General features: G+C 40.2%; 2 protein-coding genes across 2 annotated transcripts; one reads left to right on the top strand and one right to left on the bottom strand.

Moving 5' to 3' along the window:
* Window positions 1-204: 204 nt before the first annotated feature.
* LOC147401564 (uncharacterized) lies at window positions 205-14,141 on the bottom strand. The gene is made up of 2 exons (XM_086444403.1): window positions 12,186-14,141; window positions 205-894 (listed from the first exon to the last, which is right to left on the bottom strand). Exons 1-2 carry the CDS (start codon window positions 14,139-14,141, stop codon window positions 205-207), a joined length of 2,646 nt encoding a protein of 881 aa, XP_086300529.1.
* A 4,170-nt stretch (window positions 14,142-18,311) lies between these two features.
* Window positions 18,312-22,124, top strand: LOC147401563 (ABC transporter G family member 11-like). Its single transcript, XM_086442883.1, has 10 exons — window positions 18,312-19,055; window positions 19,233-19,522; window positions 19,612-19,783; window positions 19,878-20,000; window positions 20,103-20,231; window positions 20,322-20,516; window positions 20,896-20,982; window positions 21,095-21,367; window positions 21,489-21,596; window positions 21,695-22,124. The coding sequence occupies exons 1-10, from the start codon at window positions 18,681-18,683 to the stop codon at window positions 22,055-22,057; spliced, it is 2,115 nt and encodes a 704-aa protein (XP_086299009.1). The 5' UTR covers window positions 18,312-18,680; the 3' UTR covers window positions 22,058-22,124.
* The last annotated feature ends 691 nt before the right edge of the window (window positions 22,125-22,815 follow it).

Here is a 22,815-nt window from a genome sequence, read left to right as displayed (position 1 = left end):
ATAAATTCCTAACTCTTCTCCTTCCTCTGGAGAGTTGAGGATTGGTGACTGTCCCAAATACTTCTTCAGGTCGGTAAACGCCATCTCACATTCCGCGCTCCAGGCGAAGTTCTTTTCTTTTTGCAACAACTTGAATAGTGGACAGCATCTGTCGGATACTCTGGAAATAAACCTATTTAACGCAGCTATTCTCCCCGTTAATTGCTACACCTGTTTTTGGTTACTAGGGCTCAACATCTCCACCAAAGCCCGGATTTGGTCTGGGTTGGCCTCAATGCCCCTCCTGGTGATAATGTGCCCGAGGAATTTCCCAGAAGAAACTACGAATACGCACTTCTTCGGATTCAGCTTCATCTGAAAACTCCTTAACCGGTCGAAGGTTTGCTCGAGGTCTACCAAATGATCATCTGCTTTCTGGCTTTTTACTAATAGGTCGTCAATGTACACTTCTACTATCTTCCTGATTAACCCTTCAAACATCCTTGTTACGAGCCTCTGGTAAGTGGCCCCGACGTTTCTCAAGCCAAATGGCATGACCTTATAACAGAACAACCCTTGCTCGGTAATGAATGACGTTCTTTCCGGATCCTTCGCTGCTAAGGGAATTTGGTTATACCCCGAATAGTCGTCCATGAACGACATTCTTTCATGCCCGGCCGTAGCATCTACAAGTCTGTCTATCCTCGGTAGAGGGAAACTGTCCTTTGGGCACGCCTTATTGAGATTTGTGAAGTCGATGCACACCCTCACCCTTCCGTCCTTCTTTGGCACTGCCACTACATTGGCTATCCATTCTGGGTAATCCACTTCCCTGATGAATTCGGCCTTTAATAATTTCTCAATTTCCTCATTTACCCCTGCCTTAGACGGGGAGACAGCCTCCTCGGCTTCTATCTAACGGGTCGGAAGTTTTCATCAATATTTAGTCTATGGCACGCCACCAAGGGGTCAATTCCGGGCATGTCCTCCAACGACCTCGCAAACACGTCCTTGTTTGTCCTCAGAAGCTGGAGCAATGCTGCCTTTTCTTCTTGCAACATTGTGGTGCCAATACTAACTAACTGACCTCCGTCATCGTCGAGATCCACGACTTCAACTTCCTCAACTGTTGTCCGTTGCTCCTATTGTGGCTGCTTCTATAATATCTATGATGCCTCTCTCCCGGTTGGTGGCTCCTTTCTCTTCTTCTGAGGAATGGCCTCGACGCCTCGTCCTTGTTTCAAGGTTAGGTGAAAACACCTCTACGCCATCTCCTGGTCACCCCTGATCTCCATTATTCCTTCCTTGCTCGGGAATCGAATAACTTGATGATAGGTGTAGACACGGGATTTCGTCATTACGATGACCACATCTACAATGGTTTGGAGTCGCCACCATTCATTTTTGTAAGTGGGTGTGAATGGTCACCCGATGTGCATTTTTTAGAAAATGTGACATTTTTGACATTTAGTGACTCTCGATGGATAGGAACTAATCGAGCCTTGAGATTCGGGGTAAGCGGCTCGGTTGGAGAAAATGGAAGGTGTTAGGCACCCTTTTCTCCCCACTAAATAGTGGTAACCTCAACTCAACTCGGTCATTTTAATCGAAAATACAATAATAAAAATGATATGCCACGTGTTGATAATGTGTACTCTAAGTAGGGATTTATTTTTGACTAAATTATAGGATCATCCCATTGAAGGGGATGATCCTTATAAACCTTTGCCTTGAGAAGAGAGGAGGGGGATAATAGAAGAGGGAGGAGGAGAGGGTAGAGAGAGAGAGAGGGGGAGATTGCCTTGAACCCACCTTGAAGCTTCTTTCTTCTTTTCTTCTTCTTCTTTGATGTCTTCTAAGGTCCTTAGTAGTTTAGGAAAATGTTATTTGTGTAATTGAAGGAGTAGAGAAGAGATGAGAGAGGTGAATGGAGTATAGTAATTTTTTGTGAGACTTGGAGGAGAGAATTAGGAGTATTTTTGTAGTGAAAAGTTGGGGGCCATTTTTGGGAAGAGGAGGAGGGTATTTATAGATGTTGAGGAGTTATTTTAGGGATAAAATGGGGTGAAGTGAAGAAAAAGGATAAAATGGTTATGAGTTTGAGAGAGAAGTGGGTATAATTTAGAGGAGATAACCATGATCTCCAATTGATTTTTGTCAGATGGGGGCATAGTCCCTCCAAAACTCGGTGGTATGACGACTGATGCCCAGCCAATGCCTGTTGGAAAGGGTGATTTGTTCCCGTGACTAGTAGTGATTTCCACTTTGGTTGATTCTGGAGTCGTTTCTGATAGACTTTCATCGGAATCCCCATTGAATAAGACATCAATGCCTTCTATGAAGGATGATTGGGACTCAATGACTAAGTCTTCTTGACTGTGCACGGGTTTGAAATTTACCCTTTTTGGTCTTTTTGCTGGTAGTGGTTCCAATAGGCTGTCAGGTCTAGTATGAGATTTCGGGAAGCTAATGCTGATATGCGGAACTCTGCCCAGATTCTAGATATTTGGTTCACGGTTTTGCTTTCTCGCTAGTCGAAGCTCTTTTTTCTTTTCATTCATTTCTGCAATATCCCTTTTTGTGGGCCTGAACCCGAGACCAAAATAAGGAGTATGCTTTTTGGCTTCAACCGGTGTAGCTCTTCCTCTTCCTCCTGGTCCCAACCCTTGCTTGGGTCGATAACCTGCCCTTTTCATGATCCGACCAACCATCAGATTTGGTCTTGATAGTTTTGTTTTTACCTTCTCTTGCCCCTTTTCAATATGATTGACAGCGGTGAATTGATAAGAGTGATAGAGTGTTTTGTCCTTCGTCATCTCAATGTCGATAAATGGCACATCCGGAGCTCTGCCAGTCGGGATAAGATTTTTTTCCAGCACTGATATCATTCTCTGCCCCATGATGAACTTGACTCTTTGGTGTAGAGAGGACGGTACTGCCCCGGCAATATGGATCCATGGCCTGCCCAGCAGTAAGTTGAAGGTCGTTGGTATTTCCATGATTTCAAACGTTACTTCGAATGTACATGGGCCTATTGTAACAGGTAGATCCACTTCTCCTAGAGAATCCCTTCTCGAACTATCAAAACCTCGGACGACCTTATTGTTGGGCTTGACATGTGACCAATCAGCGTTAAGCTTTCGGAAGGTCTCAAGCGGACAAACATTAAGCGCTGAGCCGTTATTAATTAGCACCCTAGCAACCATCATGCCCTTGCATATGACCATGATGTTTAGTGGCTCGACGTGCCCCGTTCCTCTAGGCATAAATTCATCTTCAGTGAAGATAATGGGATTGGGGGCCATTATCTGGCCAATTGTTTGTTCTAGTTGCGCGGGTGAGGTAGTTGCAGGTACATGTGATTTTTCCAAAACTCTCAGTAATGCCTCTTGGTATTCTTCTGATTTTTGCATCAGACCCAGGATACTGATTTGAGCTGGCTGTTTGTTCAATCTGTCCACTATATTATGCTCACTATTAAGAATGAGTTTAATGAAGTCTGCAGCTTCCTTATCCGTCACTTTCGCCTTCTCTTCTTTCTGTTCACTCTCATTCATTTTGTCCTTTCCTTTTACTTTTCTTTTCTCTTCATCCGTCATGCCTTTTGTTGTTTCTTCAGTCTCTTCCCTGATGCTTACCCCCTTTTTTGATATTTTTTGTATCGCCCTGCCCTTGTCATATGCCCAATGTCGGCCACCATTGCTTTCTTCATGGTTTCAACCCCGGAGGTTGTGGTGATGGTTGTCTCATAACTCCAGGGAACTGCCTGGATAGAGTTATAGGGGAATGGTTTGGGTGAGTGTATGGTCATGGGAGGCGGCTCAGGTTTTACATTGAGAATAAGGGGTGGTGGCGATGATTTGGATGAAACGGTAGTAGGAGTAGTTGATGGAGTGTATGGGAGGATGAGTGGTGGACGTGAAGATGCGGTGTATGGTATGTGAAGGGGTGGTCGAGTCATATACTGAGAACCTTGCAATGCATATGGTATAATGAGAGGCAGTCGAGTAGCAGTATTAGGAGCTTGATGAGTGGGATGGATGGTGAGGTCAGACAACCTGAGAGGTGATAGTGAATTTTGGGATGAGTTTGTCGTGTGGTGGTTGACTGTGTTAACCGTAGGTGCTTTTGGTTCCTTTGTTAAGTAGACCCTGATTTTTGCTCCGATAGGCGCTATTAACTCTGAGGGATTGAAGTCAAGTTCTCCACAGACAACATTTACCCTGTGCCCACTCCCCTCTCTATTGTGAGTAGGTATGGGGTTTTGATTGATATTCTGTTGTTGGGGTGGGTTGGCGGGTCCATCCAGGATGAGAGCCTTTTTATCGATCAGGTTCTGTACTTGATGCTTGAGTTGCCAGCATTGATCTGTGGAGTGCCCTGGTGCACCCATGTGGAATTCACAAAACAGGTTAGGGTTGTACCCTGGCCCTTTTGCAGCCTCAGGATTTGGTGGACGTTTTACTAGATATTCGCCTCTGAGTAAGAGTGGCAGTAATTCTGATAGTGTCATGGGCAATCTGGTAAATACTCTGTTTACCCTGTTAGGTCGTGCCTGCTGGTTTTGCCTATACTGTGGTGCTGGTTGTGCTTGCAGAGGAACTGTCTGAAAGGGATTCTACGGTGCTGGAACCCAAGCAGCTCGAGGTACTGGCGCCCAAGGGACTTGTAGTGCCTGCGGCCTCTGAACTGGTGCCTGAATGAAAAGAGGTTGGCTCGGTTGTACATTGTTAACTTGGGTTTCCTCTTTCTATTTGACAAAAGGCACGAACTTCTTCTGTGCCGATGTCCCTGCCGCTGTACTTAGGGCTGTGAAGTCAAATATTGAACTAGTCCGGATCCCGTCTTCGACCCGGTCTGCCACTTGAACTAAATTTGAAAAGGTGCCTGTGGTGTGTCCAACCAGATGAGTATAAAAGGCATGCCCTAGTGTTGAGATGAACGTGGTGTTCATCTCTTGTTCAGTCATTGCAGGCCTTACTTGCGAAGCAGACTCCCGCCATCTCTGGGCGTACTCTTTTACTGTTTCCCTTTGCTTTCTAGTCATCTTGGCCATATCATTTCGATCCAAACCTACATCTGTGTTGAACCGATAATTATGCCAGAACATTTCAGCCAAGTCTTGCCAACTTTTGATAAGCGTATGGTCCAATCCGGAAAACCATTTGAGTGCTGGCCCTGTCAAGCTTCTTTGAAACAACTGCACCAGTAACCTGTCATCTTCGCCGTATTGGCACATGGATCCGCAGTATAGTTTTAGATGTGACAGAGGACACCCTACCCCACTGTACTTCTCAAACTCCGGACATTTGAACTTGGCCGGCAACTGTGCATTAGGATAAAAGCAAAGGTCCCTGAATCTTGTCCCTCCTAAAGTATTTGTACCATTCATTCGTCTCATTTCTTCTTGGAGAGACTTTATCTGCTGGGCCATTTTGTTATCAATGGCATTTTTGGCCTCAGGCACCCTAAAGTCACACTCATCATCTGGGATTACCACCGGAGGTGGTTGATTCTGTGGGATGTAAAGTGGAGGGCCCTGATACATTGGCACCGTAGGAGGTGGGGTAGTCTGTTGATTTGGTCGAGTTTGATCAAGGGGTTCCGGATTTGATCCAGATGCTTGGTGCTGAGCGGCTTGCGCTTGTAGGAAGTTAGTATTACTAAAAACAGCCATCAACATTTGTTCTTATCTTTTCGTTGTTTCTATTAGCTTTGCTATCATTGCATTAGCTTCGGCAAGTTCACTTGTCGCAGGTTGTGGGTCCTCTGAGTTGCTCATAGTTGATGTAGATCGAAGGAAATACGTAGGCTTCTCAGGGTATTTGTACTTCTTTTGTTTGGCCACCTTTGGGTACAGAAGACGAAGTATTACTATCTTGTTTACAAAGAAAAATGCCTGACATTTTATTAGGTCGAATTTTAAAGAAAAGAATTCTTCGGCTCGGAGCCGATATTAATGTAAAGTTGGCATCAACACAGGACTGGCAAAATATTTTGAAAAAGAATTACATCAGCACGGAGCTGGCATCGACACGGAGTCGGTAAAATTAAAAACGATTTCATCAGCACGGAGCTGGCATCGACACGAAGTCGGTAAAATTTAAAAGCGATTTCATCAGCACGGAGCTGGCATCGACACGGAGTCGGTAAAATTAAAAATGATTACATCAGCACGGAGCTGGCATCGACACGGAGTCGGTAAAATTAAAAAGATTTCATCAACACGGAGCTGGCATTGACACGGAGTCGGTAAAATTTAAAAACGATTTCATCAGCACGGAGTCGGTAAAATTAAAAATGATTTCATCAGCACGGAGCTGGCATCGACACGGAGTCGGTAAACTTAACAATGATTACATCAGTACGGAGCTGGCATCGACACGGAGTCGGTAAAATTAAAAAGATTTCATCAGCACGGAGCTGGCATCGACACGGAGTCGGTAAAATTTAAAAACGATTTCATTAGCACGGAGCTGGCATCGACACAAAGTCGGTAAAAATTTTTTAAAATGATTACATCAGCACGGAGCTGGCATCGACACGGAGTCGATAAAATTTAAAAATGATTACATCAACACGGAGCTAGCATCGACACGGAGTCGGTAAGACATTTTGAAAAAGAAGATTACATTTTGAATTTTGTACACCAACCCATTAAACAATTCATTTATGCCATGATTATCCACAAATAAACTGAAAGAAATTTCATTGAACTATTGAAAATTGTTTGACAAATAGGATTTTCATTGAATTACAACTTTCAAATAACTCTGTTTTACATTCTTTTACATGGACGTTTGGATTTGTTTTGATCGTCATCAGGATTGCTGGGACAATTAAGCTTGCTTCTTTTGGTTCTAACGACTGACTCTTTGAACTCTGCTGATCCATCTGGATACCCTAAGGTGCGCTTGTTCCAAGCCTTCTCAATGAGATGCACTAACTTTTCAGTCAATGGTTCGGGAGAAAAGAATTGTTTGTGTTGAGGTAGCGAAAACTCTATAGGTACTCCATACTGTTCTGGGATCAAAGCAGGTTGGTAAAAAGATATCTCATCCAGTCTGATCAAACGGACATAATAGGATCCTTTAGTATCTAAAATAGGGTAGTCCGTCATCCACCAAGGGCATCTCAAACCAATATGACGGGCAAGGCGAGAATCCAACCATTTGCTCCAAGCTTTAACTGAGTTGTGACGCACTAACATGTTTCTCTTAAAAAAGTGCTCTGGCCTATACTCGAGGGTTGAAGGAATGTCCACAATTTTAAGACGATCGTAAAGCCACATATAAAGTAGGTGAGGGCTTCCTTTAAAATCCCTTCTCTCACCATTTTTTATGGCATCCAAACCTGAGAAGGTTTCAGCTAGAATGAGAAGTACAGGGTTGGCTTTTCTAGAGAGCTGGGAAACTATGTCTATGAAAGACTCAGGAACAGTTTGACCCTCACTTTTGGAGGTCAGTATGTATTGGGCTAAGATTCCTAGACACAATCGATAGTCTCTAGTGGCTCTCCAAGCTTCTGGTTTTATATTGATGGGATGACTACGAGAGTGGTATGGACTCAATAAGGGTACTAAATCCAATTTCCCATTACGGACTAAGGCCTTGGCTTCTTCCTTTGAAATATTTAGGCCTGTGGCGAGGTCACCCGAATATCCTGTCTTCAATGAAGGCCTGACTAGAGGACCTGAAGTAGATATCCCCATGATGCTACAATAGTCTTCATGGGTAGGACACAAGTGCATATGCCCAATGTGGAAGATGTGAAGATAAGGGTTCCAACGCTTAGCCATAACGCGCAAAAGATTCTAATCTATCTCAAACTTGTGAAAGTACAGGGTGCATCTCAACATGAATTTTACAAAGTTGAATTTCTCTACGGTGTGCATCCCCGTGATGGTTGTTTTGACCAATTGGTCGATTGGGTTATTGCCTACAGCCAGCATCCTGAGTTGACACAAGAGAATAGTTCAGTACATTTCCAAGGTCTATGTAAAATTACTTTTCTTTTGAAAATCTTTGTTCTTATGGAAAATACTTTTTTGAAAACACTTTTCTTTTTGAAAACATTTTCTTTTCCTAGAGAACACTCCTACTTTCTGAAAAATATTTTTCTTTTGTAAACTACTTTTCTTTTTTTTTGAAATTTGATTTTCATTTTAATTTAAATGGCCCGGCCTATCATGATCACTGGATCGAGATGGACTGGGTCATTATTGAATTTTTGCAAGAAATGAATTCTTTATTGGGTCGGTGCACCCCTTTTAATTTCTGAAAACAAAATTTTGATCCTTGAAGACAATCATAAACTCTGATCTCATCATTCACATCATTCACATACATCAATCATCAGGTTCCATTCAACAACCCGGGAACACCCGTGATAAGTTCGAGTCGTGACTTACAGGGAAGGTTTCTAGACTGTAAGCTTACTACGTGCAATGCATTTTTATCTGGCCACCATTGCCCAAGTACACCTATATACCTCTCAAGCGTACTCAATCAGACGGTACGTGGTAACTTGATTTGATATACCGTATAGGTGATAATCTAAAACTTCAATTCACTTCTCTGAAGCCAAAAACAGTCAGTTTGATCCCCAGTTGAGAGGTGGCGCACGATGCTGAGCAAGGGCCCACTTAAGTACCTCTCGTCTAGAATAGACGTAGTCTATCCCCCTCGTACAGTAGGGTACAGCGGGACAGGATCTTGCTTAGGCACTGGTTTTGACCAAGAAGTGCAATTGATGTACTTGGATTATCTTTTATGTACGTACAGGTACGAGTCAAGAGTTGTAGCTTTCATAAATGGTTTTCGCATCCCACGAGGGGACCGACTACGTACTAGTACTACGTTGGCAATCGGGACATGTGACCGTGCGGCTTACAATAGGACAAAGGCTCAGGTCGCTCCAACGTGGGTGTATCAATATACCTTTTAGAATCACCTGATCAAACGGTATTGATGCCCCAGTTTTATATACCTTACGGTACGTGATTGGAGTTGTGGTTTTCATGAATGACGTCGCATCTCCGAGGAGATCGGGCCACGCACTAGTGCCACGTTGGCTATTAGGGACATGCAAGCGTGCAATACAGTAAAGTAAACGTGCTAGTGGTGTGTGCAAATAGGATAGGGTGTGCCCGGGGCATTTTCTAGATGAGTGGGCCCGTTTGGCCAGATCAAAGAGACCATAGTTTTTTTAGATAATTAATCCATAAGGGTCGCACATTCATAGTTAAGCATCAACCAATCGATTTTTTTTTTATCATTTTTTTCAATTTTACGAATGGACTAATCATAAAAGGACTTCTTTTATTTTATTTTATTTTTTATAGTCCAACCGATGATCACTTTGAATTTCCATTTTGATTAATCAAAAAGTGGCGAGCGGTACGCCCTGAGTTTAAAAAAGATGATCAATTTGATCTTTTGAAGCTTTAAAACTTAAAATAAAAAATAAATCTCAAGAGGAAAGTTTCCAAGACTGATGTAAGGAACAAATTGAGCAACAAAAAAAATTTTTAATTTAATTAAAATTTTTTTTTAATTAATTTTTTTTTAATTAATTTTTTTTTGTGTGCTCATTTTGAGGCACATTGCCTCTGGTTTTTGGCTTTGGCCAATTTTTTTTTTTATGCTCTTTTTTTCCTACTCATCTTGTATCGCGACGTGACGTCAAACGGAAATGATAGTGTAAACGATAGTAAATGAGCTCAAAAATCAATTCTGGCTTGTCAAAATGTTGCTAATTTTGTTCCATTTGGTAGAAAATTTTGTTCTACCCCAAATCGATATGCGCTAATAGCTAATCGGAGATCGGACGAGAAAAGTTATGATCATTTTAAGTTCAACTGTCCATTCGGCCAAAAAAGAAGAAAAACGATTTTTTTTTTATTTTTTTATACCCATTTTGAGGCACATTGCCTCTGGTTTTTGGCTTGGGCCAAAATTTTTTTTTTTTTCATTTCTTTGATGATATGCATGCTTAAAAGGACATAATCGGATAAATAAAGTAAAAATCAGATTTTTTTTTTTGTTTTTTTTTTTCAAGTGAGTAAATAAATAAAAGAAACCTACCTAAAAAATAAATACAACAAACACAACAAGTATTGTTAGCTTGCAAAATAAAAAAAATTTGAAACCTTTCTTTTTTTTCAAAATAACCGAGTTGACACGAGGGTAGAACCTTTACTCCCCAGCAAAGTCGCCAAGTTGTAGACACGGGATTTCGTCATTACGATGACCACATCTACAATGGTTTGGAGTCGCCACTATTCATTTTTGTAAGTGGGTGTGAATGGTCACCCGATGTGCATTTTTTAGAAAATGTGACATTTTTGACATTTAGTGACTCTCGATGGATAGGAACTAATCGAGCCTTGAGATTCGGGGTAAGCGGCTCGGTTGGAGAAAAGGAAAGGTGTTAGGCACCCTTTTCTCCCCACTAAATAGTGGTAACCTCAACTCAACTCGATCATTTTAATCGAAAATACAATAATAAAAATGATATGCCACGTGTTGATAATGTGTACCCTAAGTAGGGATTTATTTTTGGCTAAATTATAGGATCATCCCATTGAAGGGGATGATCCTTATAAACCTTTGCCTTGAGAAGAGAGGAGGGGGATAATAGAAGAGGGAGGAGGAGAGGGTAGAGAGAGAGAGGGGGGGAGATTGCCTTGAACCCACCTTGAAGCTTCTTTCTTCTTTTCTTCTTCTTCTTTGATGTCTTCTAAGGTCCTTAGTAGTTTAGGAAAATGTTATTTGTGTAATTGAAGGAGTAGAGAAGAGATGAGAGAGGTGAATGGAGTATAGTAATTTTTTGTGAGACTTGGAGGAGAGAATTAGGAGTATTTTTGTAGTGAAAAGTTGGGGGCCATTTTTGGGAAGAGGATGAGGGTATTTATAGATGTTGAGGAGTTATTTTAGGGATAAAATGGGGTGAAGTGAAGAAAAAGGATAAAATGGTTATGAGTTTGAGAGAGAAGTGGGTATAATTTAGAGGAGATTGGCGGGTATTTAGGGAATGGGGGTTAAATGGGTGAGTTTTGACCCAAATGGTTTGGATCATACCCAACCCATTTGGGTGGAGTGTTTGGTGAGGTGAGTTTAAGATGGTGGTTGTGATTAAATGGTATTTGATTTAAGAGAATGGAGGATTAAAGAGGTGGTTGATGATATTTTGGGAGGGTGAGGGAGATGATGCCATGTGTCAAAGTGGGTGGAAATGAAGGGTTGAGATAGGTTGATGGGAGAGGTTGAGTGTTTGACTTGAGAGGATGGTGTAGGTTTAGGTTGTAGATGTAGGTTTTGTAGGAAATGATGAGGGTAGATTAGGGGAGGTATAGGTTAGGGGTGTGGGTAGATGTGTTTGATTTGAGAGAAAATGTGATGGGTTGATGTGTGGGTAGATGGGATTTAAAGCAAATTAATGGGGTAGGTAGTTAGGTGAGGGAAGTGAGATGGGGTGATGACATGTGTCATCTTTGATTATCAAGATGGTGATTGGTTGATGTGGGTAGTGGTTGATGGGTTAGGGTTGTGGGTTGGATATGAATTGGATATGGATTTGGGCTTAGGGGCTTTGGAGTGTTTTGGGCTTGGGTTATGAAATGGTTTTGGATTTTAGGAATTGGTTTGAGGTTATTTTGGAATGGATTTTGAGGGTGTAGGTTGGTATTAGATTTTTAGGTGGTGTGAGATTGAGTTTAGGTTAGGGGGGAGGTGAGAAAATTGGATTTTGAAGAATTGAGGGTTTATGAGCCTAAGGTGGGTTTAGATTTTTTTGGATTCGGAGATGGAGCGGTGGAAGGTATAGGAGGTGGTAGGCATCCCAAGTCTCGTTTTTTAATTTTATTTATTTTTTTGAAAGTTTTGAAATCATTGGTTTGATCGAGATGCCACGTGTTGGCAAATTGGGCTTTTTAGGCCCGTTGGTGAACTTTATCGAAAATTTGACGTTTTTGATTTTGGAAGCGGAGCGGTGAATATTGGGAAAGCGTAAGGTGGGCCGAGTCCTTTTGGTGGCCTCCTAAACCATTGAGAGGTCTTAGGGGTCTCGGTTTGGTCAAAATGTCACTTTTCAATGACTTGGGCCCTTAAGGTCCGTTGGCCCATTTATTTGGAAAATCGATATTTTTGGGCCCTTTCGAGTAGTAGCCCGTTCAAATTGGGGTGTCTACAATAGGTTGAAGGGACTGCCCTCATCTCGTGTATCCACTTCCGCCCAAGGATCGCATTATAGGCTGAGTCCGCATCTATTACCACGAATCTTGTCATTATCACTTTTGACCCTGCCGTGATCGGGAGTGTGATTTCTCCCACCGAACTGCTTGGAGCCCCATTGAACCCATAAATGAGGGTCGGTGTCGGTTCCAAACTATCTGAAATCCCCATCATCTTTGCTGCGCTTAAAAAAAGAATATCCACTGCACTTCCCGAGTCCACCAGTATCCTACGGAACTCGACGTTTCCAACTGGGAGTGCGATCACCAGGACGTCCTGATGGGGCCTTGCCGTTCCCCTCAGGTCATCCTCCGTGAACACAATCACCCGGGAATCCGCTCCGTTGCTTATCGTTCCTGCTACCCGTACTCCTGATGCTACATTGTTGACTCCAACCATATATCGGATCTTTTTTACTCTCTCCCGAATCACCTGCCTAGACGACACTTCAGCCCTCAACACCTCTGTGATGGTATGAACTATCCTACGTTCTTCCGTCTCTCGGTGCCCTCCCTTGGCCGGCCACCTCTGTCTGGGCTTCCGTTCGTCTCTCTCGGGGGTTTCCCTTCTTTTCCCTTTCTCTGACGAGACATACCCTTTGAGCTTCCCTGCTTCAACCATATCCTGGATGATATGGCATAATCTGTAACAGTCCTCGGTAGGGTGGTCCTCGGCCTCATGGTACTCGCAGTATGATTTTCCGGGTTTCCCCTTATACCCCCGAGGTGGCTGAATGAAATCGGGTTCGCTCTTTATGTGCCTCAGTATCACAGATAGCTTTTCATTGAGCGATGTATACACCCGGCCTCTCTTCCACCTTGACTGCTCGTTCGGCTCTCTCCGCCTTTTCTTGCTTTCCTCCCCTCCGAGGTGGTTTGGTGCCTTTGTTGCTTCAATTCCCCCTTCGCTATTGGCCACTGTCTGAGCGTTTCGTCTCCTGCCCTTTACGGATTCCTCCACGAGGATGTACTTCTCCACCTTTGAATACAAATCTTCCAAACGAGTTGGGTCAGACTTGATCAATGACTCATGCAACCGTGTTCCCGGGATGACTGCAGCGATGTATGCCGCACAGGCGGTTGCTTCGTCCATGCCTTCTACATCTAAAGCCTTCGTTCGGAAATGAGTTGCAAATGACCGGATGCTCTCCCCGACCTCCTGTCTAAGATTAAACAGAGTGTTGACTACCTTCTTCCTCCGCAGATGTACGAACTGTCTAACGAACGTCTCCTCTAGCTTGGAAAAGTTCATAATGGACCCAGTTGGTAACGCTTGAAACCACGTCATGGCCCCGTGCCTCAGAGTTAATGGAAACAGCTTGCAAAGTAACGAATCATCGCCCTGGTATAGCACCATCTGGCTCCTGTAATGCAGAATATGGTCCATAGGGTCTCTCGTTCCATCATAAGTTTCAAACTTTGGCATATGGAGCATTCTCGATGGTTTCGAACTCATTATCCTTGGCGAGAACGGCGTCCCCTTGAGCTCCCTGATGGCGTTCCGCACCTTCTGCGCGGGATCATTCCCGCGTGGGAGTTCCTCATCCCTCATTCTTAACATTTCCTCAACTTCTTTCCTCGTCATTGTTTTTTTAACTTCTGAGCTTCCTTGTTGCATTTTTACTGCCGCTGAATCTTCAGTCCAATCTACTTCCGTCCGCGCTGTTCGAGCGGTTTGATCCCTGCTCTGCTCCGCACCTGGGCCTTCTTCGGTTTTCGCACGCTCGCCCAGCCTTTGCCTGAGTTCCTCGTTCTCCCTTCTTATCTTTGTAATCTCATCATTCTGTCTCTCCAAACCCCTGCGCATCTCCTCCCTCATCGCTGTGAGTAGGTTGTACATTGCTAGCATAAGGTCTTGCGCGTTTGGAGGTGAATCTGCTGGTAAGGGATTTGATGGCTCTCTGCATGTCTCGCCTTTAGCTCTTCCCATTTTGGTCGTTTTTCTCCATGTAAGATTCCCACAGACGGCGTCAAATTGTAGATGCAAGAATTTGCTCTACCCTTTTCCTCTCTCCTAGCTCGGGCGGACCTGCAAATCAACCCACTCCAACGATCAAGTTAGTCAAATTGATCAGTGTAAGTTAGTTTAGAGAGAAGAAGAATTCGAACCTCTTTTACCCATAGTCCTCATCCTTTTATAGGCATTAAACTTGATCGTTTTCTGTGCCACCCTTTGAAATGACCCTGGGCAGTTAGTTTGCTGAGGGCAGTTAGCTCACTCCCTGACATGTCAGCTGCAGGAGTTGTTGCAACTGCCCTGCCACTTCTGGGATGATTAGGGCTGATCTGACATGATGTGGGTTGTTTAAAGCTGTCAATCAATGGCACACCTATCAGATCCGTCTTACCGACCTATACTGTCATTGTCCGGGCTACTTAATTGGTCTGTAGCCCAAGTCTGAGCTGGTCACCCATTCACCCGACAAATCTAATAAACAGGTCTCATATGGCAGTCTTTTCGAGCTTAAAATTATTACTTCCGGGCTTTGCTCGAGCCACGTGTCTATGTTTAAGAATTTCCCCCCACAATGACATTGACCTTACTTGCAAGTAATTGAATCATGTTAAAGCTGCCCCTCGTATATTGGTTGAGAATGCTCAGTAGTTCAAAGCCTCGTTACCCTCTTATAGAATCATCATTTGTTGATAATGGTAGAGGTGGTCCATTGGGTGGTCATTCCGTCATACAAAGTGAACTTTGGCATGTTGAAATTTCCTAGCATGGTTGCTCTTGTTATTTCGTCAATGAAATAATTTTCTTGGAAATTTTACATGATTGAAAACATTGAGAGGTCGGTTGTCCTACTCTTACTAAATGCCAACAATATGTCAAAATCCTCTCTGTTTCTTGAGAAGTTCGATAACCTCTTCCCTTCCTATATTGTCTTGGTTTGTTCGAACCGAACTTTAGAATGTCTACCCAATAAGGACTAGTCTTTCTCCGAGCTAACCTCCCCGGTGAAAGGAGATAATATTCTTCCTCCTCTTAATTTTTTTGGCTATGTAGGGTTCTTTCTGTGGTTGCTCTCTTTCGCATTGCATACTTCCATCCTCACTGTTGTTGCTGCTTTGCTGGAGGATGGGAAGAGTTCCCTTGGCTCCAAATTTGTGATTCTTATCCTTGGTTGTACTATCGCACCTGGCGTTCTGGGTGTTGGTTGTATTTATCTCCTCTTTTATGTTTGAACGTCTGCCTGAGTTTCCAAATACACCTTAAGGAGGGAATTACTGCGTTGGAGTTCGAACATTTGGTCGCCTTGTTATGCAAGATTATGTTGTAGCTCTGCGAATTGGGTATGAAGACTGTGAAATGTTGTTGTTTCAATGGAAGGGTGATAGCTTAACCGTATCCATTAGGAAATAATAAGGGACTCTTAGGGTGTAGGGTGTTTGATCCATGGGTTGGCAAGTAAGGTACTTTAGGGTATGGACGGGGTTTAGAAAAAATAAGCTTCCCACAAACGGTGCCAACAGTGTAGAGGTTTTTAAAGGCTTCCTCTCCTCGAGATGTGTAAAATTCTTGATAAAGTTGATTGTTCAATGATTTCTCGACTCTGCTCCTAAGCTTTCTGATCTCCCAACTTTTCTCTCCAATTGTTGTTGATAAGGTAGACTCTTGGTTCTTTGAAGGCCAAAAGAAGAAGGATGAGGCCATGGTGTAGTGCTTGCTAGTGGTCCCCCAAAGATCAAGTCAATAAAAGATATATGAGAAGAAGTTAATGACGATGGTTAAAAATGAAAAAAAAAATGATGAATAGTAAGTTACAAAGTGGTTTCCTACCTTTTGAGCATGAGAATGTGATTTTTATGAACCTTCTTTTAATCTTTGAAAGGGGATTTTATTATAGTTTCGAGTCTGGGAGGTGTCATTAAATGGTTAATCCAAGTGTATTGCCTAACAGGATATGAACTGGTTGTATCCCCCGAAGATCAACTCAGTAAAAAGTATATGAGAAGAAGTGAATGATAATGATTAAAAATGAAAAAGATGATGAATAGTGAGTTGTAGAGTGGTTTCCCGCCTTTTGAGCTTGAGAAAATGATTTTTATGAACCCTCTCTCAATCTTTAAAAGGGGTCTTATAGTTTCAAGTTTGGGACAAGTGCCACCAAATGGTTAGTCCAAATGTATTGCCTAACAAGGTATGAACTGGTTGCGGTTGCTAACTTTACATTTGAGTTTCGTACCCATGCTTCATTAAGGTTAACATTCGAGTTTGATTCAAAGGGTCTCAACGTATTAATTATTGACTTGATTTGATTTTACTTTTGACGTTAATGAATCAGAGAATGTAATTATCAACACCTCTACGATAAGTACTCACAGATCTTGTATTTAATATGAAGATCTAGTATATAATCTGAACCAGACCGTCTTAAATTCTTTGATTTATTATCTTTGAGGTTTTTTTTTAAAAAGAGAAACTTCGTTTTGGGTATTTTGAGTTAGTATTTCAACAATCAAAGTATGACAATTTATAGATTTGGCATGGATATATAATACTTAGTATTTAGATTGGATTTGTTAAATCGTAATACACACGTGCCACTATCGTAGGACATGGCGGAAAATGGGCCCGAAAGTATATAATAGAAGACCACCAAATTTAGGGGTCGCCTATATTTAAAAAAAAATAAGAAGGTATCTCAAATATTTATAAAATCATTGGAGAATGTCACCATTTTCAAAAATATATAAAATAAGCACACGTCATATGAAAGGAAGGGTTGGCTGGGCGTCGGAAACCTTGGAGTTTTATAAAGTACAAACTGTAGGATAAATTAAATTTAGCGCGTGCATTCATCATTATTATCCTTGTGATAATAATCACTTTGGAATGTGTGAGGGAGGGAGCATATATTTAAAGATGTGCGAACCTAATTGAAGTGAAAGATGGGACGATGGGATCGTTTTTCTTGGTATTAAATGGCACCGCCACCATCGCCATAACTCATTAAATACAATGATAGATATGATGGTTAAAAAAGAAGGAAAAAACTAATTTACAATAAACATCTTTGACTAAGTGGGTAGCTTGTTGTAGTCGTTGAAGACAAGGACCTGTACAGCCTCAGGCGACTAATTAAGTCAACATCAAACCTACGTATGATCGAAGTTGGAGGGAAAAAAAAAAAAAATACACAAATTTTTAAGTATTTATTTTGTTGGGAATCCCTAGGAATATCTTTCATTCTCAATCTTATATTTGTTGCTCTTCATTAAAGTACTTTGGGCAACTATTTTAATTGTCAAGATAATATATTCATTATCAATTTAGAATATGGTAAAAATTTTATATGTGAAAAACTCACGATCTATTTGATTTTAGATTGCAAAAATCAGATCTAAAAGTTAATAAACAAAAAATATATTTTATGTGTATTATCCGTTTTATTTTAAAAATTCGACAATCAAAAATTTGATAACACAATAGTGATAGTGATGATGGAATTGATAATGTTAATGGTGATGATATAGTGGTGATGGTGGTGATAAAGAGGGAATTGAGGTTATTATTCTATTGAATTATAAAAGAGAATTAAATTTAATGAATAAATTATCAATTTGAAAAATTAAGATGTTATATTAAATAAATATAAAGGGACAGGTCATTATTTTTTTAAAAATGAAATAGACATACATATTCTTAAATTTTTTTTTCAACTTATACAAATCTGTGCTACACTTCAAAGTGTGTATTACGATTGAAAATGCAGTTTAAATGCCTCAATTATTGAAGAAAGGTATAATTAAAGTACCATGTAACTGCTAAATATGGGGATTTGCATAGTTAAATAAATAGAATATATTGAGTCAATTTTTTTAATTTATTATTATTATTATTTTTTTCTTGGGGAGGGGGGGGAATATTCATCTCTTAAATCCAATCTTGTTCGGTCCATTAATGTCCTACTTTGCAAATAGAAGAGATAAAAATATAGAAAATACGTGGTTCTTCAATTTAATGTAAAATTTTAAAATAATAATATTTAATTTATTATCAAATAAATATATTCACGTTCACTTTAGTAGTTTAAATAAAAAAAATGTTTTGGAGTTTGTGTGAAGAGAAGACGACTCGGACGAGTTAACACGGTTTCTGTGGGGGATGGGGAGTAGGGACGACAGGAGAAGCATGATTTTTATCATTTTAAAACCATGCAATTTCAGTCAAACTCAAAACATACACACTTCTCACTTCTACCTCACAACATACCCATTTTTCTTCAGTCAGTTTCTCATTTAATGCTGCATTCACTCCTCTCTCTCTCTCTCATCCTCTCTCCTTCGCTTCTAAACCATACAAATTTCTCTTATTGGGAGTTAGGACCCCCAAACCCATAGAAGAAGAAATTCTCTCCATATATCTCTTCTTCTTCTTCTTGTATCTCTCTCTCTCTCTCTTCCTTCCTACCCAGTTTCAGTTCCTTTATTACATTTACATTTACATAAGAGAACAAGTAATCAGATGACTAACTCTTCAAGTAATGTTGTGATGGAGATAGAATCTATAAAGCCAACAACAGTAGAATATTTAAGTCCTCTTAGTGAGACTTTGTGGAAGGAGAAGACTCATACAGAATTCATTGGTGACGTCTCAGCTAGACTTGCTTGGAAGGATCTAAGTGTGAAGGTAACACTAGGTAACGGAGACACACAGAAAATCTTGCAGGATCTCACCGGTTATGCCGAACCAGGAAGCTTTACTGCACTAATGGGTCCTTCTGGTTCTGGAAAATCAACTCTATTGGATGCTTTATCTGGTCGTCTCGCTACAAATGCTTTTCTCTCTGGATCAGTGCTCATCAATGGCAGGAAGACAAAACTTTCATTTGGAACTGCAGTTAGTAATTTTTTATTATTTTATTCTTAATTTTGTGAATCTAAAATAAGTCGAAGCTTCTTCTATACTCTGTTATACCCTGTTTCCCCTGTTTTGTTGTTAAGCTTTAAAAAAAAAAAAAAAAAACTTGATTAAATTTGGAGGATTGGTTTTAAAATATTTATTAAATTTTGTCAGGCATATGTGACCCAAGATGACAACTTGATTGGTACTTTAACAGTTCGGGAAACAATATCGTACTCTGCTCGACTTCGTCTCCCGGATAGGATGCCTTGGTCGGAGAAGCGAGCACTTATCGAGAGTACTATTGTGGAAATGGGTCTTCAAGATTGCTCTGATACAGTAATTGGGAATTGGCATTTACGTGGGATTAGTGGAGGAGAGAAGAGGAGAGTCAGCATTGCGCTTGAGATCCTTATGAGACCCAGATTACTATTCCTCGACGAACCCACCAGTGGACTCGATAGGTTCATCATTTTTTTCTTTGTTGTTATTATTCAATTCAATTTAAGAATCAAAGACTAGATACAATTTGTTTCTTCATCTTTATGTGCAGTGCTTCAGCCTTCTTTGTGACCCAGACTTTACGTGGTCTGTCTAAAAGTGGTCGGACTGTCATAGCTTCCATTCATCAGCCTAGCAGTGAAGTTTTTGAACTTTTCGATCGCTTGTTCTTGCTCTCTGGAGGCAAGACTGTTTACTTCGGTCAAGCTTCAGAGGCATACGAGGTTGTCCAATTTACTCTCTATCTCAATTTCACCTTTAAAAGAAAGAATTTTCATCTAACTAATTGATTGTACGTACGTACGTACGTGTCTGTAGTTCTTTGCACAAGCTGGCTTCCCTTGCCCAGATTTGAGGAACCCATCCGATCATTTCCTGAGGTGCATAAACTCCGATTTCGATAAGGTGAAAGCAGCTTTGAAAGGATCCATGAAACTACAGGTATGGAATTTCGTTTCTTCTTCTTGTATATCAATCAATCTATATCGATCTATCTATCTATCTATCTATCTATGATTGTTATTGTTCTTGGTGTCTTTTCAGTTTGAGAGGATTGATGATCCTTTGGAGAAAATAACCACAGCAGAAGCAAACCGAAGGCTCATCGATTTCTACAACTCTTCACAGTACTATTATGCGGCAAAAGAAAGAGTTGAGGAAATCTCAAAAATTGTGAGTATATATTGTTGTTTAAAAATAAAAATAAAAAATGTCAACCAATAATACTCTCTGATCTAATGAAGTAATATGGTTGGGTTGCAGAAAGGAACTGTGCTGGATTCTGGTGGGAGTCAAGCTAGTTTTTTTATGCAGGCATACACCTTAACCAAACGATCATTTTCAAATATGACGAGGGACTTTGGGTATTACTGGCTGAGGCTCGCCATTTACATTGTGATGACTATATGCATTGGAACCATTTACTTTAATATTGGAACAAGCTACAATTCCATTCTGGTAATATTTTAACTCATCATCCTACTCTCTCTCTCTCTCTCTCTCTCTATATATATATATATATATATGCAAATGATGCTTTTTTCTTACTAAATTTTTCCTCCAAACTTAAGGTACAATCTTCACATTTCCTCAATATGTTCATGTGATCTACCAAAAAGATAATTTTAAGGATGAATTATGAACCAAGATGTAAACTATATGAATTGAAGGAAACTGAACTACCATTAAATTTAATTACCAAATTAAGGTTCATTCAATCGATTCTTTCTTTTCAAGGCTGTTGTTTTAGTAAATAAGATTGTTCATTTGTGTACCTTAAGTACAGGAAAACAATCAAATATATATTTTTGGTTCTTAATTAATTACCATGAAACAGGCAAGAGGTTCATGTGCTTCTTTCGTCTTTGGGTTTGTGACATTCATGTCAATTGGAGGATTTCCTTCTTTCGCTGAAGATATGAAGGTGTGGAATTATAATATTTATATATATTATTAGTTAATAATAGGGATCGATATCTATGGTGTAAAATTAAAATTAAAATTTTATTTTTTTGGTGGGGTGGTTGTTGATGCAGGTTTTCCAGAGAGAACGACTAAATGGTCACTATGGCGTGGCTTCATTCGTAATAAGCAACACAATATCTGCAATGCCTTTCCTGATGATGATAACATTTATATCAGGAACAATATGCTATTTCATGGTGAATCTTCATCCAGGGTTCTTCCATTACCTCTTCTTCATATTGTGCCTTTATGCAAGTGTCACGGTTGTTGAGAGTTTGATGATGGTCATAGCTAGCATCATACCTAACTTCCTCATGGGAATCATCATTGGGGCTGGAATACAGGTCTGCACATGCATATTACTTCCTTTCCTTATGAAAACATGTATGCATGCCTCAATGTCAAATTTTCATCATCATCATATCATGAATTGAAATTTGTCTTCTCCTTTATTTAATCAATCAGGGAATTTTCATGCTGGTTTCTGGCTACTTTAGGCTACCAAATGACATTCCAAAGCCTGTTTGGAGATACCCTATGTCCTATATCAGTTTCCACTTCTGGGCTCTCCAGGTAATTAATTAATTAATAGAAGACTGGAATTGCTGCAATCCTTATTACTAGTGTTGTTTAATTAATCAATTAATGGTGTTAAACATGCATGTTTTCAGGGCCAATACCAAAATGATCTGTGGGGCCTTATTTTCGACAACCAGTCACCGGACCTCCCCAAGATACCAGGCGAATACATACTTGAAAATGTGTTCCAGATTGACATTACCCGCTCCAAGTGGTTGAATTTAAGCGTTATCTTCAGCATGATTTTCATCTACCGGATCTTATTTTTCATCATGATCAAAGTAAACGAGGATGTCACCCCTTGGATCAGAGGCTACATAGCAAAGAGAAGGATGAAACAGAAGAAAAATGCCAAGGCACTACTAATATTGCAGCCACAATCTCCCTCCCTTAGGATCTACGCGACCAATGTCACAACTAGAAGAACATCAATTAATTTTTATTATATAATATAGTCATTTTAATAAACTTAACTACTCATTTATTTACATGTAAAAGTATATATTCTCTACTTTTTCTCTATGCACTAGTTTTCTTAAATTTGATTATTCAACATGTGTTACTACGCTAAATATATGAGAAGAATTACTACTTTTTGTGTATTCTTTAGATCCATGTTACCTAATTATCACTTTTTTCAGTTCGTGATTCATGGTTCGCCACTCTAGAATGAACCCCGGTTCATATGGGTAGGTAGAGATAATTAATTTCTTGGTTTGTTTTGATTACCTAGATTAGTTTGCAAGTGCATATTTAGTTATAAGGCTAAAAAAATTCTAAGTTTTAATAGAGAAACAGATTAATATAATAATCCAAATTATAATATAAACAAATGAAAAAAATATAATAAATTAATTTGATTAATCAAATCAATTAAAAAATATGATAAATCCTTAAATCAAATGCTTTGGTTCACCAAACCCAATCAAAATTTGATTGTTCGTTTGATTTTACAAACCCACTATGATCGAATCATATCAACAAATTGGGTAACATAGGTTTAGATTGGTATCAAATGTTATTTGAGCTATCATCGCATCTAGACCTGGAAAAAAAAAATGTTACTCACTTATGGTGTTAAAGAGGATACCTAAGTCAAAGCTATCAAAGTGGACCATGAAAAAAGAGTCAACCTGGGTGGTTCACTGTTATCTGAAAAGTTTATTTCATCATTCAGTTTATACTTTATAAAGATCAATAAAGATATTATCAA

This window comes from Akebia trifoliata, chromosome 5 (genome assembly GCF_017979445.1).
Source record: "Akebia trifoliata isolate Shusen 1 chromosome 5, ASM1797944v1, whole genome shotgun sequence".
In the NCBI taxonomy this organism is placed as follows: Eukaryota; Viridiplantae; Streptophyta; class Magnoliopsida; order Ranunculales; family Lardizabalaceae; genus Akebia; species Akebia trifoliata.
Note: the sequence above shows the minus strand (reverse complement) of the source record. Positions and strands in the feature narration are given on the sequence as shown.